We start from the raw sequence: 18,835 nt of genomic DNA, 5'->3' as shown, positions 1-18,835 counted from the left end.
ATTATCGGGACATAAGTCCGTTCTTGATTTTGTTAACAAATAAATTCTAACGACATATAGTTTTTTGCTCTTCTGTAGACCTTCATGGATCAGTTATCAGGCTCCTGTTAATCAAACAATGAGAGGCAAACTCTGCCATTATTTAATATGTTTTGCAACATGAACAAGAAACTTTAATATCCTTTTTTTTATTTATTATTTTGTTTACCCCCCCCCCTTCTGGACTGTCAAGGATCTTGGAATTGATTGTTTTCTTCATCTTCTACTTACTCTTCCCCTCTATCCAGAAGGAGAGGAGGCCTGTTAGCATTCACCTCACAGCTGAGGCAAACCATTATTTTTGTCTGCCTCACCTTCCCCACCATGTGTTTTCCTCTGAATTAAGGAGTCATTTGTCAACGCTTTGAGTGCCTGCCAGGATGAACTGATGCACAGAATGCCATGTGTTGCCTGTCTAATTCAGAAAAAATTGAGTTGCCAAATAAAGAGAAGAAGAATAAGGACACGGAGTCCAAGACAGATGAATGAACCTTGTTTTTTAAGATCGTGTCACAATGCAATAACATTATTCAGTGCAATACTCCTTTGTGGCTGTGCTAGGCAAGAAGCAGTGTTAACTAAACCATAGCGAGGAGGTTTGCGATCTACAGAAGCAAACAAACAAAACACATTGATTGCAGCGTGACTCCTCGCCCTGCCCACTCTTCCTACATTTGTGTGAAGGGATCGCCATAGTAAGGGCCATTCCAAACGAGCTGGTGCAAAAGGAGAGTGGGCAATAAAACCCTTCAACATTGGGCCCACAGCGGTGCTATACGTTTCCACTACCCCCCTGTAGACGATAATAAGAGGATGCCACCCCCCCTTGTTAGCAAAATGACCAAAACGCATACCCATGTTAACCTGCCACCCCTCCCACCCCTCCCACCCCTCCCACCCCTCCCCCCACAGCCCCAACTCCATCTCCTAGTAGCAGAGAGAGTGCAGGGGCAGAGGGGTTGTTAGTTGAATATGTTATTCTAGTCGGTCTGACTCATTGATCCTTTATCTGAATGAGGTTTTGAAAGTCAGAATCTATGGCCCCGACCATCACTCTGAAATATCAGTCGCCTAACTGTGTTGATGGATCCATGGTGCTGTCCGTGGTGCTGAAGTAGCAGATGGATTGAGTCCCGCCCTAGCTTCTGTCAGTTTCGTCTTAGATCTATAATATTCTGTAAACCAGCTATTCTCAGCCACTGGGAATTTACAAAGCTAGTTATTTTTATATCTAAATGTGCTCAAAATTCACATGAATAAAAACAAAAAAAAACATTAATTCAAACAAAGCATAATTTCAGTGACCAGCTAGGTTTGAATATCACCACGCCAATCATGACACATCCTCAGGTAGAGACAAATCTCTTTTACCATTGTTAGCTAGTTAACGTTCCCTCGGATGCAGTGATGAATTGTTTTTTTAAAGGTCCCATATTATAAAAAAGTGAGATTTTCATGTTTTTTTTATTAAAAAGCAGGCTATGTCCTATATGAATACTGTGAAATTATCAAAATGCTCAATCCACAGGGAAATACAATATTTAGACCCTTCACACAGATTTAAACGTAAGCATTCTAAATGTGTCCCAGTTTATTCCTGGTTGCAGTGTTTTGAATGTCATCAGCTGACAGGAAGTACACATGGACCCAAGCTCTAGCAACACATGTTGCATTTCGTCGCAATTCCGTTGAAATGTGCTAAAACAAAGCGTTTCAGACAGAGGGTTAATTCAGGTATATTCAGGCCCAGTGGCGGCTGGTGGATTTTTTTTTGGGTAGGGCCAATCAATTTCAACAAACATCCTAGTACGATTCAATGCAAAAAAAGGTATCAAAAACGCATTACTACTTTGCAGTTACATTTTTATCATTTATTCCAACACTGACATAAGGACATCTTATTCATACAATTCAGTATGTTAATATAACATACGACAGATCATTTATAAAGGAACTTTGCTCTTCTGTCCTTCTGAGTGGCAAACCTCTCAATGACCTTCTTATTGAAGTCAGGCATGTTCCTGACAAGTTTCTTCTCCATGGAGAGCATAGCCAGAGCATTAAGGCGATCCTGTGTCATGGTGTTTCTCAGGAAGGTCTTGATCCCGCGAGAACTGACATGAGCCCTGACGAGAACAGAGAGAGACACACGTGAACGTGCGCGCGCACACCATGGGCCAAATCAGTTTGGCCCTCCCGGAAGTCTTTTTTACGGCGCTGATTGGATGAATTGTATGTCATTCATGCTTGTAATCATATATCTTTAATCAGTGATTGGCTGTACTGCTTATTAGACCTGCCTTCCCAGAAAGTGCACGTGCAGCAGAGCAGCTGAGAGGTGCACTAGCAGAGAGTTCAAGGAGGAAAGCAGATATTTGGCGCAGTTATCCTAATTTACAAATATTACGGGTATATTCCATAGGTCAAAAACACACATATTGACAATTTTTAGAATTTTTAGAATTAATAATTTTATAATTTTTTTTTTTTTTTTTTGGTGGCTCAAGGTGGGTGGGGCCAGGCCCCGTGGCCCTCTATTGGCCGGCCGCCACTGCTCAGGCCGATAGTATGAGGAAAATAAAGTTTTTTTTAACATTACAGCATGTAAACATGTTCTAGTAGAAACATAAAATACAAGTATGAACCTGAAAATGAGCATAATATGGGACCTTTAAACAAAAAGTAGTGGCTTAACACAGCCCAGTTTACTTTTACTCACTTTTTTGTGATGTTATGATTTTTTTTTTCTCATTTATTTGAGAAGGTGGTCCTCGGAAATGTTTTAACAATCAGAAGCGGGCCTTAAGTTACAAAAGGTTGAGAACCCCTGGTGTAAACTATATATGTAGGGTGTATTAAAAATACAGAGCCAAAACAATAATTCATGGGATGGTTCACTAGTCGAGGGTGGTCCATCCCTCCCGTTAAAAATTAACAAATCCCCTACAGACTACCCCTGACCAGAAGCACGGGCGCCATATAATGGGGCAAACATACAAATTTATTGTGTCTTGCTAATTCAGGCACATAAACCTACAGCTACACTTTCCTAAACACTGCCTTTTCATGGTGGGTTTAAAATCCCAGAATGTGCAGTCAATTATTTGTCTTTTAATCACATATATGCATATATCTACTTTATAGCACATGCTGATTGTGGTAGGGATGCTACACATTTACAATTGAACAGTACATATATGTAGACAGTTACTCAGCAGTTGAACAATCAAAGCTTCTTTCAATATCCAGGGTGACTGATGCTTCCTGTGTGCGTGCGGAGAGAGTATCCCATAGTTTAGCTGTTTATTGATCCTCCCCCCTTAATGCAGAGTGTCCTCCAAAGACACTCGAGGGGTCTTAGGTCTAGTGGACCGGGATCAGTTTGAGAAGTCTTCACAGACCTGTATAAAAAGCATGATGCTATGGAGATTATCCTCTCAAATACTACAGTTTTCTGCTACAAGATTATATACAGTAAACTGACAAATCAACTCAAAGTAGATAATGAACCCAATCAGCAAGAGTGTTCTGATTATCCGTGACTCATTGCTTCACGACACTCTCAATCCGTATTAATCACTAGGTGTCCTAAAATCAAGCCTGAGAGTAGATTCATAACATAAAGATTGTCCCTTTTCTAACATGCATTTATCAACATTCAAAATAAATAAGCACACTTTGTCGAATAAACGTGAAATTCAGCTGTTTAGCCGTATATACATGTACATATATTTTTGTAGAGGTGGGAATCTTCCGTGACCCAGGCCGCATTCTCTCTGCATTACGCAGCCACATGATGGTGACCCTCTCATCCGCCGGGAGAATGACCAACTGTGCAGCAGCCAGCTGGTCATTTGTCGGTAGTCCCAAAACCGCCTGGCACGTCTTGCTGTGGTAAATCCCTGAGTAGGAGAGTCCACTGTCTTTCAAGGAGTTTGGTTCCAGAGCCAAAGCCGCACATAGAGGAGAGCCCAACTGCATTTTGTTGGTACCTCTCGACTCCACGCACCAAACCCGGCACCTTCCCCAAAAAGTGATTACATTCCTTGTTGTAAGGGCAAGTTTCTTTTGACGAGGTCCGCAATGACCAAATCTGTTCCACCCAGTTCCAGCCCAATGGGTATTGCACTGATCTCTACCTTTTGGCTTGAAGGGTCTTTTTCTCTGGAACAGTTTACCAGCTTGTTTGTCCCAAGAAGATAATCATACAGTTCCAATGCACTGGTGAAATGCATTTCCCTTTCTTTGCATTAAGTCAAGCACATTGAATGTGGGCATCAGACTCTGACAAGAGTGCACCGTGTCCCCTCTGCTGATTTTGATATTCATCAAGGCGGTTGTTGGGACTGTCCAGTTCAGCACTGCATTTTCACTGTATTCGGATGATGTTAGCTTTCCGGCGTCTTTGCCATGTCTTCTCTGAGGTACATCAGAGAGTTTGCGAGCTGAGTGTGACAATGTGACACATCAGTGTCCCCAAGTCTAAGGCCCCTGGCCATGCGCCTGAACTACCCAGGAGGAGAGAGAAGCAGTCTGTAATCGCAAATACTGAATTACTACAAGTGTAGTGTCAGACCATGATTGTGAACAGAGAGTGGAGACATGAGGCAAAGATCTTGATTTTCTATTCAGTCTTTGTCCTGACTACACACCTTTGGTAGCATTGGTTTGTGATCAAAAGTTTTAGGCTCCTACTCCTCCATGTTGAGCCCGTTGAAGTGGTTCAGGATGAAGAATGACCCCCTCAGTCTGTCTGTTTGGAAGGTGTACAACAACAGAAGACCAGACTTTGCGGTAGACCCAGAATGACATAATTTCTCTACAGCTTGCCTGGGAGCACTTAGTGATTCTCCAGGTGGACAAAGTTGCAACAGAAAATGATTTAGACCGTCCTGGTCTTCTTTTGCCCAGAGGATTCAATTTTAGGCTAATCATTTTTTTGTGTTTGTAAGCTGAGTAAAGGGATGTGTAATTATAGCAACTGTTTTCATTCTGACCCATGTTTCACGAGATCATTGTACTAAAACTAGATGGTTGAATTTATGGGTCCAATTTGCAACAATAATAATCAATTCTACCAGCTATCAAAGAAGAACAAACAAATGTGAACTCTCTATTAGCTTTGTGGCATTCTCATTTTATGTGTTTGGAGAGTTCAGTTCACATATCCTGTGGCTATTTTAGAAAATGCTAACCCAAACGAGGCTGAATAAATATAATTAAATACATGAATATGAGATATCCTCCAGCAGCTGTGACTGGTTGACCAAAAGGTTAATTTCCCTTCCTGTTTACAAATGCTGCTTATTTGGCCTTAAGTAAGGCGTGCTTGGCTACAGCTGAGCTGCTCCGCGTGGCCAACAAAACAGTAATATATTGCCAAAGAAAAAATGTGTCTTTGAAGGGTTGTATTTGTGTATTGATCCTGAGTACTGGGAATTAATGGCTGACATCAATACTGCTAATGCATAACGGGTCTGCCATAACCACATCACCAGTTCCTATTAGGGACCATAAACCATTTCTTAGTCCGCTGCAAACACAAGCCGACACTTTAATTATCTTGAAATAATTTAGTATCTTCAGTCTCGTTCTCCGGTCTAACAGTATTTTGTTTAAACCAGGGGTGCCCAAACTTTTCCTCTTGGAGGGACTTAATGAATACTGAACCTTAATGATGGGCCACAGGCCAAAAGCAAACACCTATTGTATTGTGTTGTATTGTTAAGATGCAAAGTGGTGCAAATTCCCATAATTGAAATGACTATTTTCCGTGTCCCACTGTCTCTGCCTCGCATCAATCTGACTTCCTGCGCAAGTTCACTCTGCCCACCGTGCTCAGATTATGAAACATAATTAATAATTAGGTACCTCGCAAAAAATAAAACCGCATAAACAGTGTTTTTTTTATTATACCTTTTAAAATATTTTTTTGGGCCAAATCAAACCTTATGGTGGGCCAAATTTGGCCCCATTTTGGGCAGCCCAGGTTTAAACAAGGGCTGTTATCTAAATTGATGTTAATATTGTAATTGTTAATATTTTACGCTCTCTCTTGTGGTCGACAGAATAAATCGTTTCAAAATACTTTTTTTTTCCTGATTAGTTGATGTCATTCAAATCCCCATTTAAATGAATGCTCAAATCAGATGGACCATAGGCATAGTTAGCAAGATGGCCATTGATAACGCAAAACACACATAGCCAGAGGGCTAGCGTATACTTAGATTACAAAAAAAAAAAAAAACTTCTGACTCCATTAATCAAATGGAAGAATATCCATTTCATTTTGGACTGATGGGTTATTTGTCTGCATGGGCTCTTTTGGTAGACATTTCTTTTTTTATATTCAGATTGTGTGACAGTGAGTGATTTGCCATCAGCACAGCACTGTGTCAAGAAAAGGGTTTGATTTTGCAAAGTGGACAGTTCCGAGTGGTAATACTTCACTGCCCTCACACAAGGAAAATGTGCCAATTATGGGCCGGTGTGCCATAAATCTAACGGGAAAACCAAATATTTAAAGTAAAGAATCCCCTTGCCGAAAACAGTGTGAGGTGTTAAACAGCATATTACAGATGCTGATCACACATGGGCACACACTATGAAACAGAAAAACATGATAGTATTTTGTAATTGAAAAGGGAGGTATGTGTCTACCCACATCTACCTCCCTGCTTATATTAATAAGATGTGAAGTTTTTACTGTCAATACCGTGCACAGAGCATTCCTACATTGTTTGATGAACTGTAATGCTTTGCCTTTCGTCTTTGCCTAAAGCCAATGGCAAGGTCACTGAACAATTATTTTCACAAACATATTTGACAATGAATAGAACAATAGAATCGGCTTTGCCATCTTTGATCATTGAAGAAACTTTCCAACATACATGACTTTGTGGTGGTTTATGTCATAGACTGTATATAAAGATGGACGATATGACAGCTCCCCAAAAGTGAAGCCTAAACATCTGGATTGCCCCCCCCCCCCCTGGTGGCTGGCTGCAGTATAGGTCATAAACCCCGCCCCCTCCATGTTAACGGATGGTACATGAGCCAAACTAAAAAGTCAAATTACACGTCGAATAAGTTTTTGCCAAACATTGTGTCCGTCATTCTAGGTAGTTCTTATCACGCTGATAAGTTTGGTTTTAATTAGTTATTTGATGCTATAAAAAAGGGGGCTAGACGTCATGATTGACAGCTTTGATTTTCTTATCACTAGCGAGCTGCGGCAGTGCTCGGCTCGTGATTGGCTCAGGCGGGACCTCAATACCGTGGCTCCATCACCCGATCACTACTGCGCAGACTCTGGGTCAATGGTGGCTGCCGTATTTGGGATATTTTGGCTTCACTTTTGCACAGTGGGAGGAAGTGGAGACATATCTTCCATATATACAATATATGCTTTATATCCACTGTGAAGAGAGGTTACCTTTTTAACTTTTTCAATCAAATTAAAAGCAACATCAATATGTATATTACTGGTTTCAGTTGCCCTACTCTACCATTGCCACACAAGCACCCCAAGTACACATAGATGGAGACACACAAAACCAGTGACAGTGACAATACTCCAATCTCCTCCTCGCTCAGCAGGGCATCTGTCTTCCCATCATTCAAGAGCTTGTTGCTGTTTGTCGAGTCGAGTCACCATCACACAGCACACTGCGGTCCCCGCGGCCCCATTGCAAGAGACAGTGCTTTTGTTTCTTTGCAAAGAAAAACACAGGGGTTGCTTACCCCTTTTGTTCGCTCTGACAGCAGGCATGCAGAGCTCGGTGTATGGACATGGCTCAGCATGCTGAAGCGAACACAGCAACTGAGCTATACAGCATTGGTCAAGCTGTCAATTTTTTCTCAGGAGAAAGCACAAAGATCCAGCGTTTGGAAAATTATAGATTCCTCTTTTGTTTATAATGATTCATTTGAAACAGAAGTGGCCCCGGCAGTGACAGAATGACTGACACGCAGACTGAAAGACTGAAAGACTGAAATAGACTGAAATATCTAAAAAACTGTCCATTCCATTCTTTATCCCCCGAAGATGAAGCCCACTGACTTTGGTAATCCCCTGACTTTACCCACAGCGCTACCACAAGGTTGAAATTTGTGGTTTTGAGGGGAAATGTCTCAGAAACTATTGGATGGATTGCCATGACATTTGGTACACACATTCATGTCCCTTCCAGGATTAATTGTAATCACTTTGGTGATCCCCTGATTTTTTTTTATTTAACGGTATCATCAGGTTATATTTTCCATTTGTCTAATACTTTGGTTTATGACTAAATACCTGGAAAAAGAATGATATTCCCATTAGCCTCAGCTGTGCCTTGTGTTTAGTGCTAATTAGCAATTGTTAGCATGCTAACACGCTAATCTAAGATGGTCAACATGATAAACATTTGAGCTGAATGCACTGCTGTGCCTAAATACAGCCTCACAGAGCCGCTAGCATGTCTGTAGACTCTAAGGGGTGAATTCACAAAAGGATTGCGTTGCTTTTGCGGCCACCAAACCTCAGAAAGTAAGACAAAAATTTAAAAAAAACATGTAATTCGCAAAGCACCCGCGAAGGGTTAAATGCATCCTTAATTGCGCTGCCAAGAAAAATAGCATCCCGGTGCTCTTGGCACGTATTTGAATTAGGTAATATGCTGACATTGAGCGCAAAAACGACCCCTTTCTATGCAAATGAGCCTCATTGCAAAAACAGTCCAATTCACAAAGGTCAACGCTACTAACCACACACGTTGAAATTATTAGCGTCTTCAAGGAGTTGGTGGTAACTCAAAACTCATTTATTGTGGAATGCAGTGACAGGATGCAATGGCAGTTGTCATGAAAAATAAATGAAAAAAAGCTCCCCTACATGTAATTTTTTTTAAAATGCTAGAAAAAAAAATTAGATTTAAATAATCAATGAAGTTAGGCTGCTGTGACTTGTGTGTAGATGTGCACAGCGTCTCTCTTAATGGGGAGACCAACTTATCGTTTCTGTTGCGGTGGGATTGCTGCAGGTATTTGATGAACTCAAAAGGGTCTCAAATGTCTCAAAAAAGTCTTTAACATAAGAGAATGTAATTAACATTGTTTCATCATTCACAATGTATTATTTTACCCACCCGCATACATATGGCGTATATGGGCACAATGTGAAAGGACAGAAGTTAAAATGTCCCCGAATGTGACCCGAGCCCGGACCGAATCGTTTCGGTGTGTCTCCTGGCTCAGGCTGACTCTCGCCCTTCACAAGTGCATTTATCCTTTGCCACATAGGATGCAAAAAAATGTATAGTAAAAAATAAACATAATTATAATAACATTTTATTATTATGCAGAAGTAATAAAATGCAGGCACATCTAGCCCTCTATGGAGTTCCACAAATGAAAAATTGGCATTATAAATGCTATCCTATATATGTCAAAAACAAAATTAATACAAAAATAAAATATTAACGTTAAATAAATGAGAAATATATAAATGAGGAATGAATGAATTTGACCTCTTGTTGCCTCTGTTTGCATTTGTCTGTGCTTTTCCTTTTTTTTCTTCGTCCTCCTGCTGTCCCCTTCAACATTGCCAGCTAGGGCAGGCCCGGATGCCTCGGCCTTGGATGAGTCCCGAGGCTTTGTCGATGCAGAGTGATGATTCCCCAGGCTCTCCATCAACACACCGTGACAAACATGTCCAATTAATGCTAATGCACCGATTAGTCCCAGACATGACCCACCGTGAGCCAGAACGGACCCCTGCATGCATTACTCTGGTGAAACTTTTAAAAGAGCTGTTTAAAAAATGCCGTACGCCTGGTACAGCATAAAACAAGCCCTAGGGTGCACTGGTTTTAAACTACTATTAAATTGAGTTTAGTAAGGTTTGCCTTTGTGCTGCCAGTCATACAATGAAGCTAAAGCTCACAGAGGAGACCTGTCATGTATTCAATAACAGCTCTGTTATTGTTATACAATGTATTAGTATTTTAACCATTAAAGCTGCAAAGAAATGGAGCAAATATGATTTTAAAAAGTTATTTTTATAAAACGGTCACTATGTCCTGACAGTAGTGCATGAGACAGGTAATCTAAAAATAATCATGTGCCTCTGTCTCCTCCGGTGTCCTCCGGTGTCCTCCGGGGCTCCTGACGGCATCTGCAAGTTTTCACAGACCGGAGGAAAACAACCAATCAGAGCCGATCTGGAGTCTGCCGACTCTGAGCAGCTGTCAATCACTCGCAAACTCCGATCAAACGGTCAAACTAGGCAGCGCTGAACAATATGAATCAATATTCTGTTACTGTAATGCCTATTTCTCTCCTCAAATGTTTTCAGAAACATCTTGTAGTGTACTGTTTAGCTGGAAAATGAAAAAAGTTTGGGACCCGGGAGCCATGTTGAGATCAGTTGAGGAAATATCAAGCACCGCCCACCAGCGGGAGCACAGCCAATAGGAACGCTCTCTCTCTCTGAAATGACCTTTGATTGGCCAAAGTCTCTGAAAACAGAGACATGATGAGGTGCAGAAGTCTAGTTTTCTCTCAGAACACTTGAATTACAATATGCTGAAAGGTAATTATGGGATTTTTGCCCAAAAGTATTCTGCCTACTGAAGCTTTAAGTTGACTTTTATACCCTCTTGCGAAATAAAAGAGTTGCAAACATAACAAGCAGTCATTAATTGCAGGTGAAAGGGTAAAAGCCACCAACACACCGCCATGTTGTCACATTATGTATAATAGCTTCTTAATAAAAACAGCTTTCCAGGTGCTGAGGATTGTCCAGCTGCTCAAGCACTCGTTGCCATTACTTGTACTGGTGTGTCCTTATTTACACTGTGAAAACATATGCAAAGGTATTTTCTTGTTTTTTATCTTCTTCTTTTTTTTCTTCCATTCCAGGGAAGAGGCCATGATGTCCACTTACTTTGAGACAGTGGAGGACCTACTGGCATCTTTCGGGCCCGTCCGTGACTGCTCTAAAGATAATGGTGGTTGCAAGAAGAATTTCAAGTGTGTGACTGACAGACAGTTGGAGTCATCCGGCTGCATGGTGAGTGGAAGCAGATGTCATGTGTTGGTTTTGTTTCTGGATGACTATGCTGACATGAACATATTGCTGTACAAAGTAAGCGAATATTCTTTATGGTTTCAACCGGGGTTAATTAACTTAACTGTGTTAATACAAGGCCAGGGGGTTCTAAAAATGTGTATGTTTACCATTTAAAGGGGGCCTATTATGCTTATCCCTTTCCTTTAGAGTGTTATATCGTTTTTTTTGTGCATGTAAAAGATCTGCAAAGTTATAAAGCCCAAAGTCTACGCCAAAGGTAGTTACTCTTCCCCCACAGAAACACTGTTCCTCAACTGCCTGAAACGCCTTACTTGAAGTCCCGCCTTTTGTTCCGTAACGTGGTGAATGTCACCAAGTAACATATTTGCATTATACCTGCCTAGCGGCTAGTTTGGCACGCCCTCAAACAAAGCTAGTTAGAGCGGAGCTAAAGCAGAGAGTCTGAAGAGTTTGGTTCAGTTGACTACACATCACAACGGAGAGGGCCAGCTGACCAATCAGAGCAGACTGGGCTTTTCAGGAGGGGGTGGGGGGAGAAGCTCAAACAGAGCGTTTCAGACAGAGGGGGAAAAAGAGGTGCTGCGGCACAGCCGGTATGAGAAATATAAAGCATTTTTTGAACATTAAGGCATTGTAAACATGTCCTAGTCGAAGCCTAAAATACAAGTACATACATAAAAATGAGAAGAATAGGTCCTCGGTTGGTCTAGAGATATAATATATGGAATAAACAGGTGTACAGTAAATACATTGCTATTGGGAGTGAGGGTCTATGTGTGTGTGTTTGCCAGTGATAGAGCTACTTACTGATAAACACCTAGTAGTTACAGGTTTCATCCATCAGCCTGCTGTCAGGCGCTGAGCTGTAGCTAACTAGCTAGCAGAGCTCAGTGGGTGCTGATAACCGATTCCAGTGACACAGCAGACCTGAACCACACTAGTGATGCTGGATTCAAGCCTTTAGTCTGCCTGACACACAGGAGCTACAGAAATGCTGTCTGGGCACGCTAGCATCCAAGCTTGTCACGTTCCATGTATAACTGCCCATAGTGAAAAATTCAGGAATCAGAATAATGACACCCATAAGAGTTACCTCAGTTAAAGAAAACAAACAACACATAAAGTGTGCCGACCTGTATTGATTAAGCTGTTCCAATAACGGCCAGTGCTTGTGCCGCTCAGTAGTTAATGCAGGACTTTGCAGCTAAAAGACTGATTAAGTACTGGATGTATTCTAAAAGTCATTCATTTACATAATCACCTCGTTTTTAATGTTTCTTTCCCAAGATAATGCCACTCATTAAATTTGCATGCCATCTGCTACATCCTAATATGGCTTTTTGTGATATTTGCAAGCAATCTATAATATTTGATGTGCTGTTTACAGCCATAATTAGTATGCTTTGGTGTTAGGCTCTTTAGAGTATGTATGGACACTATAGGGGCCTATGGTTAGAAGCAGTTATGACTCACACTGCTGCAGTGTGTGCCCCCTGTATTCATTGTACACAGAGTCTGACAGTATGATGCTTTAGTGAGACACAATTGGCTGGCCCACGCTAAAATATTTTTAAAATCTTGACAGATTTTGAAAATGTGAGACCCCTCACATAACAACATGTTATGTTAAATTTGACAGTCGTGTTCCTATGGTGTGTGGCGAGCAACGATTTGGCAAAAAACAGCAAACCACACACTAACAGATTCCAATCATGAACAACAAGAGTTCGGACAACAAAAAATGGAAATCTCGCAAAATCTCTCGTGATCAAACGTGACTCTAGTGTAAACAAACAACGGACAACGGGCAGGAAGAATTCAAGCCCCCCAGGAAGAGTGCCGGTCATTGATGACAGTTTTCGTAGTGGCCAAACGGCGGTACTACAACTTCCGTGTCCGAAAATACTTTTTCCCATTGACTTACATTGGGAAAGAGACGTCTGTAACTCAGGGGATACATTTTTTTGAGGTATATCAACTTTTCCACTTGGAAGTCGAGCCATTTTGGCATCATGTGCCACTGAGCAACTTTCATAGGAATGAACGGGGCCCCGCCTCCAAGGCCGTATCCAGTTTTCTTTATACAGTATATCCATGGAAGAATTAGCGATGATAGTTTTTGCACTACTTTGTAGTGAAAATTCACAGAATGATGGATGGATGGATGGATGGATGAAGTCATAGAGACACGTTAAATTAAACACTCGCGTTGTTGCCACAAATCAACAAGTTCGTCTTCGATTTCTGAGCTCCATCTTACTACTATTTTATGCTTCCCGTTTTGCATTAGCTTATGGGTTGTCCTTCCGCTTCAGTCAGCTTGGTTCCCAATAAGCTATCGTTCTTTCCCACATGACCGCGTCATCGGCTGTCCTCGGGGTTCCCCACACACAGTAGGATATCCGATCGTAAATATTGAACATGTTTAATATTTACAATTTGAAATTGGTGCGGCACACAATCAAGATTTGGCTCCAATTCAGGAAACAACATGGTCTACACGCCGATTTTTTACAACCATCTCTTTTCACCGTCCTGTACTGACCCTGCCTTTCGTATTTGGTCCAACAATGGTCTTAAAACACTTATATGAAGATGGGGTCTTTTCATCTTTCGCTTCACTGTCAGTTAAATTCAACTTGCCAAATAGCCATTACTTCCAGGTTTTTTTTTCAAATGAGACACTTTGTCTAAAAACAGTTCCCCCATTTCCCCAATCGCCCCCCCCGAGAATCAAAAATTGATCAGTTTCTCATCTTGGATTTAGAGCAAAAAAGGTTGATAGCCATCATATACAGCAAAAATTGATTGCCTGAATCCGGCCCTCACCACACTCCTTAAAGCCTCCTGGGAGCACGATCTGGGGACTGACATATCAGTCAGTGGAGTGACATTATTGGTCTAGTGCACTCCTCATCTTTGTGTGCCCAGGCACGGCCTGATGCAGTGTATATGGTGCTCCATAAAGCCCATTATACCAACGCTAAATTGGTAAAAATATACCCTGACAGAAGTGATGCCTGTAATAGATGTAGTGAAGTATTCCCCCTGCTGACCATTTTCATATGTTCTGGACATGCCCGAGACTGAGCTACTTTTGGTTCACGATATTTAAAACCATTGAGCAGGTCTACAACATAAATATAGAGCCCTATACCCCCTGACTGCTTTATTTGGCCTCCCCTCTTCTCAACATTTTGCCCACTACGATACAGCACGTCATTGTTTTCACAACCCTCTCAACCAGACGATCCATCCTTCTCAAATGGAACCATGCCTCCCCCTCTGGCACATAACAGTTGGATACAGAAAGTCGTATATTGCCTACAATTGGAAAAGTAAAGATTCTCTCTGCTGAAAGGATCTCTGGAATCCTTCTTCAAAAAGATAGAGAAAGACAATTGTCGGGAGGGGGCAATCAGGCCTAAAATCGGCTTGATTTTCGTGTAGCGTGTACCCGGTATTACAGTGAATTCTACCCATTTGGAATTTATGGAAAACCCATAACTTGCCTTTTGAAAAGGATTAACAACAAAAGGTGCATCAGTTCACCATGGCGACTACGATGGGGACCGTTATTCACAATATAATACGGATCAATACAACCGGTCCAGTGGCAACAGCAGCAAAGTAGAAGCAGTGATAATAATACCATTTGTAATATGCTTCTTTGGATACTACTATTATGTGTATAAAAATGCATTACGAATAACGTGTATTGATGGAGCTTCTTCTTGATACATAAAGTTTGATTTTAGATGTAGCACTGTAAACGGCAGCATAAAATAGCTTTTTCTCCTGGCATATTTACAAGTACAGGGTGACTGGAAACTTCGGATGCAAGGCTTTTGACAGCGTGGGGCGGGCCTGGATTGTAAAGTAATTAAATTGATGAGCCATCTCAATTGCTGGAGGACGGTTGCTGGCCATTAAGAGCTTGGACAGGGTTATAAATTGACTGGTCTTTTTGTTGTTTGTGTCGACCAAAGACAAACACTGATGAGGCAATTTTCTTGTTTTGTTTTTTTTCCTTTGTCCTTATCTTTTAACTGAAATGAAGAAAGGCTTCTACTCCAACAAAACCTTCTATTTACAATATTCATGAATTGGTCCGACACTGATCTCAAATGATGAATAGCGTTCCTGACACCGTTGTCCAACAATAATGTGTACCACCGCCTGATAGCCTTTGTAGAATAAACTAAATACTCGTAACATTCTCAGCATTTTTCTACAGATAAAGTTATTCTGCACATGCCCTCTGCAACTCATCCCCCACGATTTACCTCCCACTGTGTTACCATGACGACTAGTCCATATTAATAAACCTGACTCATATTCCCCATCTTTCATCACAACCAAAACAATTTCCACCCCTTGACATATTTAGTAGCTCGTGGCTGTTTTTTTATGACTAAGACATGTTTTTGTCTACATATAGTGTTAATTGCCTTTTGCCCCAAACTGGTTGACACTATGTTCATAATTTTGTTACTGATACTACTAGTGTTAACCCTATGTCTCTGCAGTTGTTTGGTGTTCCTCTGCTGTGACAACCCGAGCACCCGAAATATGGATAATTTATTAAAAATATGCATGAACAGGGGATGGCACACTGTGTCACTCAGACACAGCATCCCATGCCTTGTTCTGGCTGGGGTTTTTTACATTTTAAAGGCTGCAAAGCTTTAGTTTATTCTCGCAGTAAAAAAGAACGACGTGCATATGTGGTGTTATTTAATATTATATATATATTTAATTTTCTCACCAATATCGCAAATGCAACATTTAAATAAGAATATTTGAATTAATGATGTGCTGCCATATACTTTTTTATGTTCTCATATAAAATTGTTATGCCTAATTTAACTTATTCCATATTATGTTATTAGTTATTAAAGGTCCCAGATTTTCATATTTTTTGATTATAAAGCAGGCTTAAGTCCTATATAAATATTGTGAAAGTATTGAAACGCTCAATACACAGGGAAGTAGACACAGCCTGTATTCAGAAACTCTGCATTTGAAACAAAGCTGTCTGGATTTCTGTCCATTTGTGATGTCACAAATTTACAATATTTAGACCCTTTACACAGATTTAAACATAAACATTCTAAATATGTCCCAGTTTATTTCCTAGTTGCAGTGTATGTGAATGTCATCAGCTGACAGGAAGTACACATGGACCCAAGATGTTGCCTAGCAACGCAATTCTGTTGCAATTTCGTCGAAATGCGCTAAAACAGAGCGTTTAAGACAGAGGGTAAATACAGGTATATTCAGGCAGACAGTATGAGGAAAATAAAGTTATTTTTTTAACATTACAGCTCGTAAACATGTTCTAGTAGAAACACAAAATAGAAGTATGATCCTGAAAATGAGCACGATATGGGACCTTTAAAACTAAAAATATTTTCACATTGGGCTTTGTTGCACAACTGTAAATACACATGTAGTCATTTCGTAGTGTGAAATATCTGTATAATCATTACAGTGATATCCGTAACAGTGGTCCCAACCATGTTTTATGTATTTCCACAGTGGTACAGTAGTATTATTCAGAGGCTGGAGACTAAAATTGAACCGGTAGTTTCTCATACTAAACCAAAATGAATCCTTATTAGACCCAGAGGTGGAACGTAGTAGACTTGGGAGAGAGTGTGTTTAATATATGAATGAGTATTATGCTAATACGCCTTTGGATTGTTTATCAGACACCATTCCACGTCATGCCACTGGACATATTTTGGCATATTTAATTAACAGTTTTCAAACACGTGCATAAGCGAACACACATGGACGCCACACACATTTTTTTTTTTCTCCCTCAGCTGACCATTAGCACATCAGAAGCACGTCAAAGAACTGCCAGGAGTAAGCTCCCTTAATAAAGAAAAGGGAATAGAGAGAGAATACATGCATACTCACTTGCTTAATAGTCCGATTTAGTTTCAGCTCACACTTTGAGAGAGTCTAAATGTTAGATGAAATATTACTCTAAAATGATTCAGAGCAGTCTCACACCTCCGTGTGCGGGCTGATTAATACGCAGACAAAAAGACTGACAAAGCCTTCCAGTCTTCAAAGATTAACTCAGAGGATCACAGACACAGTGGTATTATTTTCTTTTTGGGTCGGTGTTATTTTAAACACCCCTGTCAGAGTGGGTGCTAACACAGAGCGGCGACATGCCACGCGGAGGGCTTAAAAATCCATTATCAGAGTCAGTCCCTCAAGGCTGTCTGCCGCTCTTAAGACAGTTGAAATGCATTTTGCAATGAATTAAATTTTAACCCGAGCCGGTGCTGAAGTTTCGGAGACATTGCTTATTCCATTTTTAGTTGCCTGCGTTCCCCTTTCTTGCTGCTGCTGCTGAGCCGGAGAGGATGACAGGTGGTTTATTCGCGTGCTCACTAACCTCAGTTTATAACAACAGCTGTTGTAAGTGCAGGTTAGCGATTTCAGACAGGTAATGTTTTTCTACCGGCGCCTTCCTTTTTCATCGCTTGGCTCATCAAACACCGGTTGGTGATATCATACGTTACAGTAGAAATGTGCCCGGGTAAAAACTTGTTGTGCTGCTTACATTACAGCCTGCGCTGCTGTTTCCATGATAACACTTACTGTTTTCACGTGTGTGAAATGGATAGTGGTGACTGTAAATGTGTCTAATGGTTGTGACTGAATTGCTTAAGAGGGAAGAGAGAAGGCGATGATATATTTAGTCTCACTGAGATTGTGATCTTTTAGGAAAAAAGAAAATAGTATAAAAGCACAGGCAAACATATTGCGAACATGCATAGACAGTAGAGAGAACTCAGATCCTTATTAAAGCAGATAAGTGATAGTTGCAATGTCAGTGATCATTTTTGTTAGGAGCATTTTAAAACGGGGTACCACTGTATTAAAAAACTTCTATGGCTAGACATTATAATTGCATGCTTTGACATGAACAGAGAGCAGAAGTAACGAGCACCTGATTCGGGGGCCTACTACGTTGCAAAAGTGAAAACGAAACTTAAAAGCAACACATTCTAACATGTGGTAAAATTCAATGAAACATTACATTTTGAACACAAACAAGAAGGTTTCTTTAGGTTTAGGCAACAAAACCACTTAGTTATGTTTAGGGGAAAACATTGTGTTTTAGCTTTCGAAAGTTAAAGCGAAACGTAATGCATTTGAACACAAAGAACACTACATTTTGTTGTCTTCACACAAGATGCAAACCCCGGCCTCCCTAGGTTTTGTGTCCCATCCATGGGCCTTACAGTACTTACACTCGCCATACCGTGGCCAAAGTGCTCTCTGTGCCCTCTCTCCCCGTCTGGGAGGGACGGGGCCCCCTGCTCCTGGTGCGATTGTCAACCGGGGCGGACTGTCCTCACTGCGCCCAAACCGCATCGTGCCCCCAGGGCTGGGCTCGGCCCACGTAAAAGGCTCCAGGGGTCTGCGGCGATGTCTGCAACCCACCCGACCCGTCTTGAAACACGGACCAAGGAGACTAACGCACGCGCGAGTCGGAGGGTGCAATCAAAAAGTGAGTGCTGGCGCCCGTCGGCTGAGGTGGGATCCGGACCTAGCGGAGGCGGGCGCATCACCGGCCCGTCTCGGAGGTGGAGCGTGAGGACCCGAAAGATGCTGACGAGAGGTTAACATCGCGCTGCTGTGAAGTGGTACTGGTGCCGTTGTATCGGAGCCGTTTTGCGAGTACGAGTACAT

The 18,835-nt window shown here is 41.3% G+C and overlaps 1 protein-coding gene across 1 annotated transcript in view; it reads left to right on the top strand.

Annotated features, from left to right (window-relative positions):
• astn2 (astrotactin 2) overlaps positions 1–18,835 on the top strand; it is a 395,991-nt gene that overhangs the window by 231,205 nt on the left and 145,951 nt on the right. Inside the window, exon 11 of the mRNA XM_074618826.1 lies at positions 10,942–11,092. Within this exon, the coding sequence (XP_074474927.1) occupies positions 10,942–11,092 (151 nt within the window). The remainder of the gene's footprint in view (positions 1–10,941; positions 11,093–18,835) is intronic.

This window comes from Sebastes fasciatus, chromosome 19 (genome assembly GCF_043250625.1).
Source record: "Sebastes fasciatus isolate fSebFas1 chromosome 19, fSebFas1.pri, whole genome shotgun sequence".
Classification (NCBI taxonomy): Eukaryota; Metazoa; Chordata; class Actinopteri; order Perciformes; family Sebastidae; genus Sebastes; species Sebastes fasciatus.
Note: the sequence above shows the minus strand (reverse complement) of the source record. Positions and strands in the feature narration are given on the sequence as shown.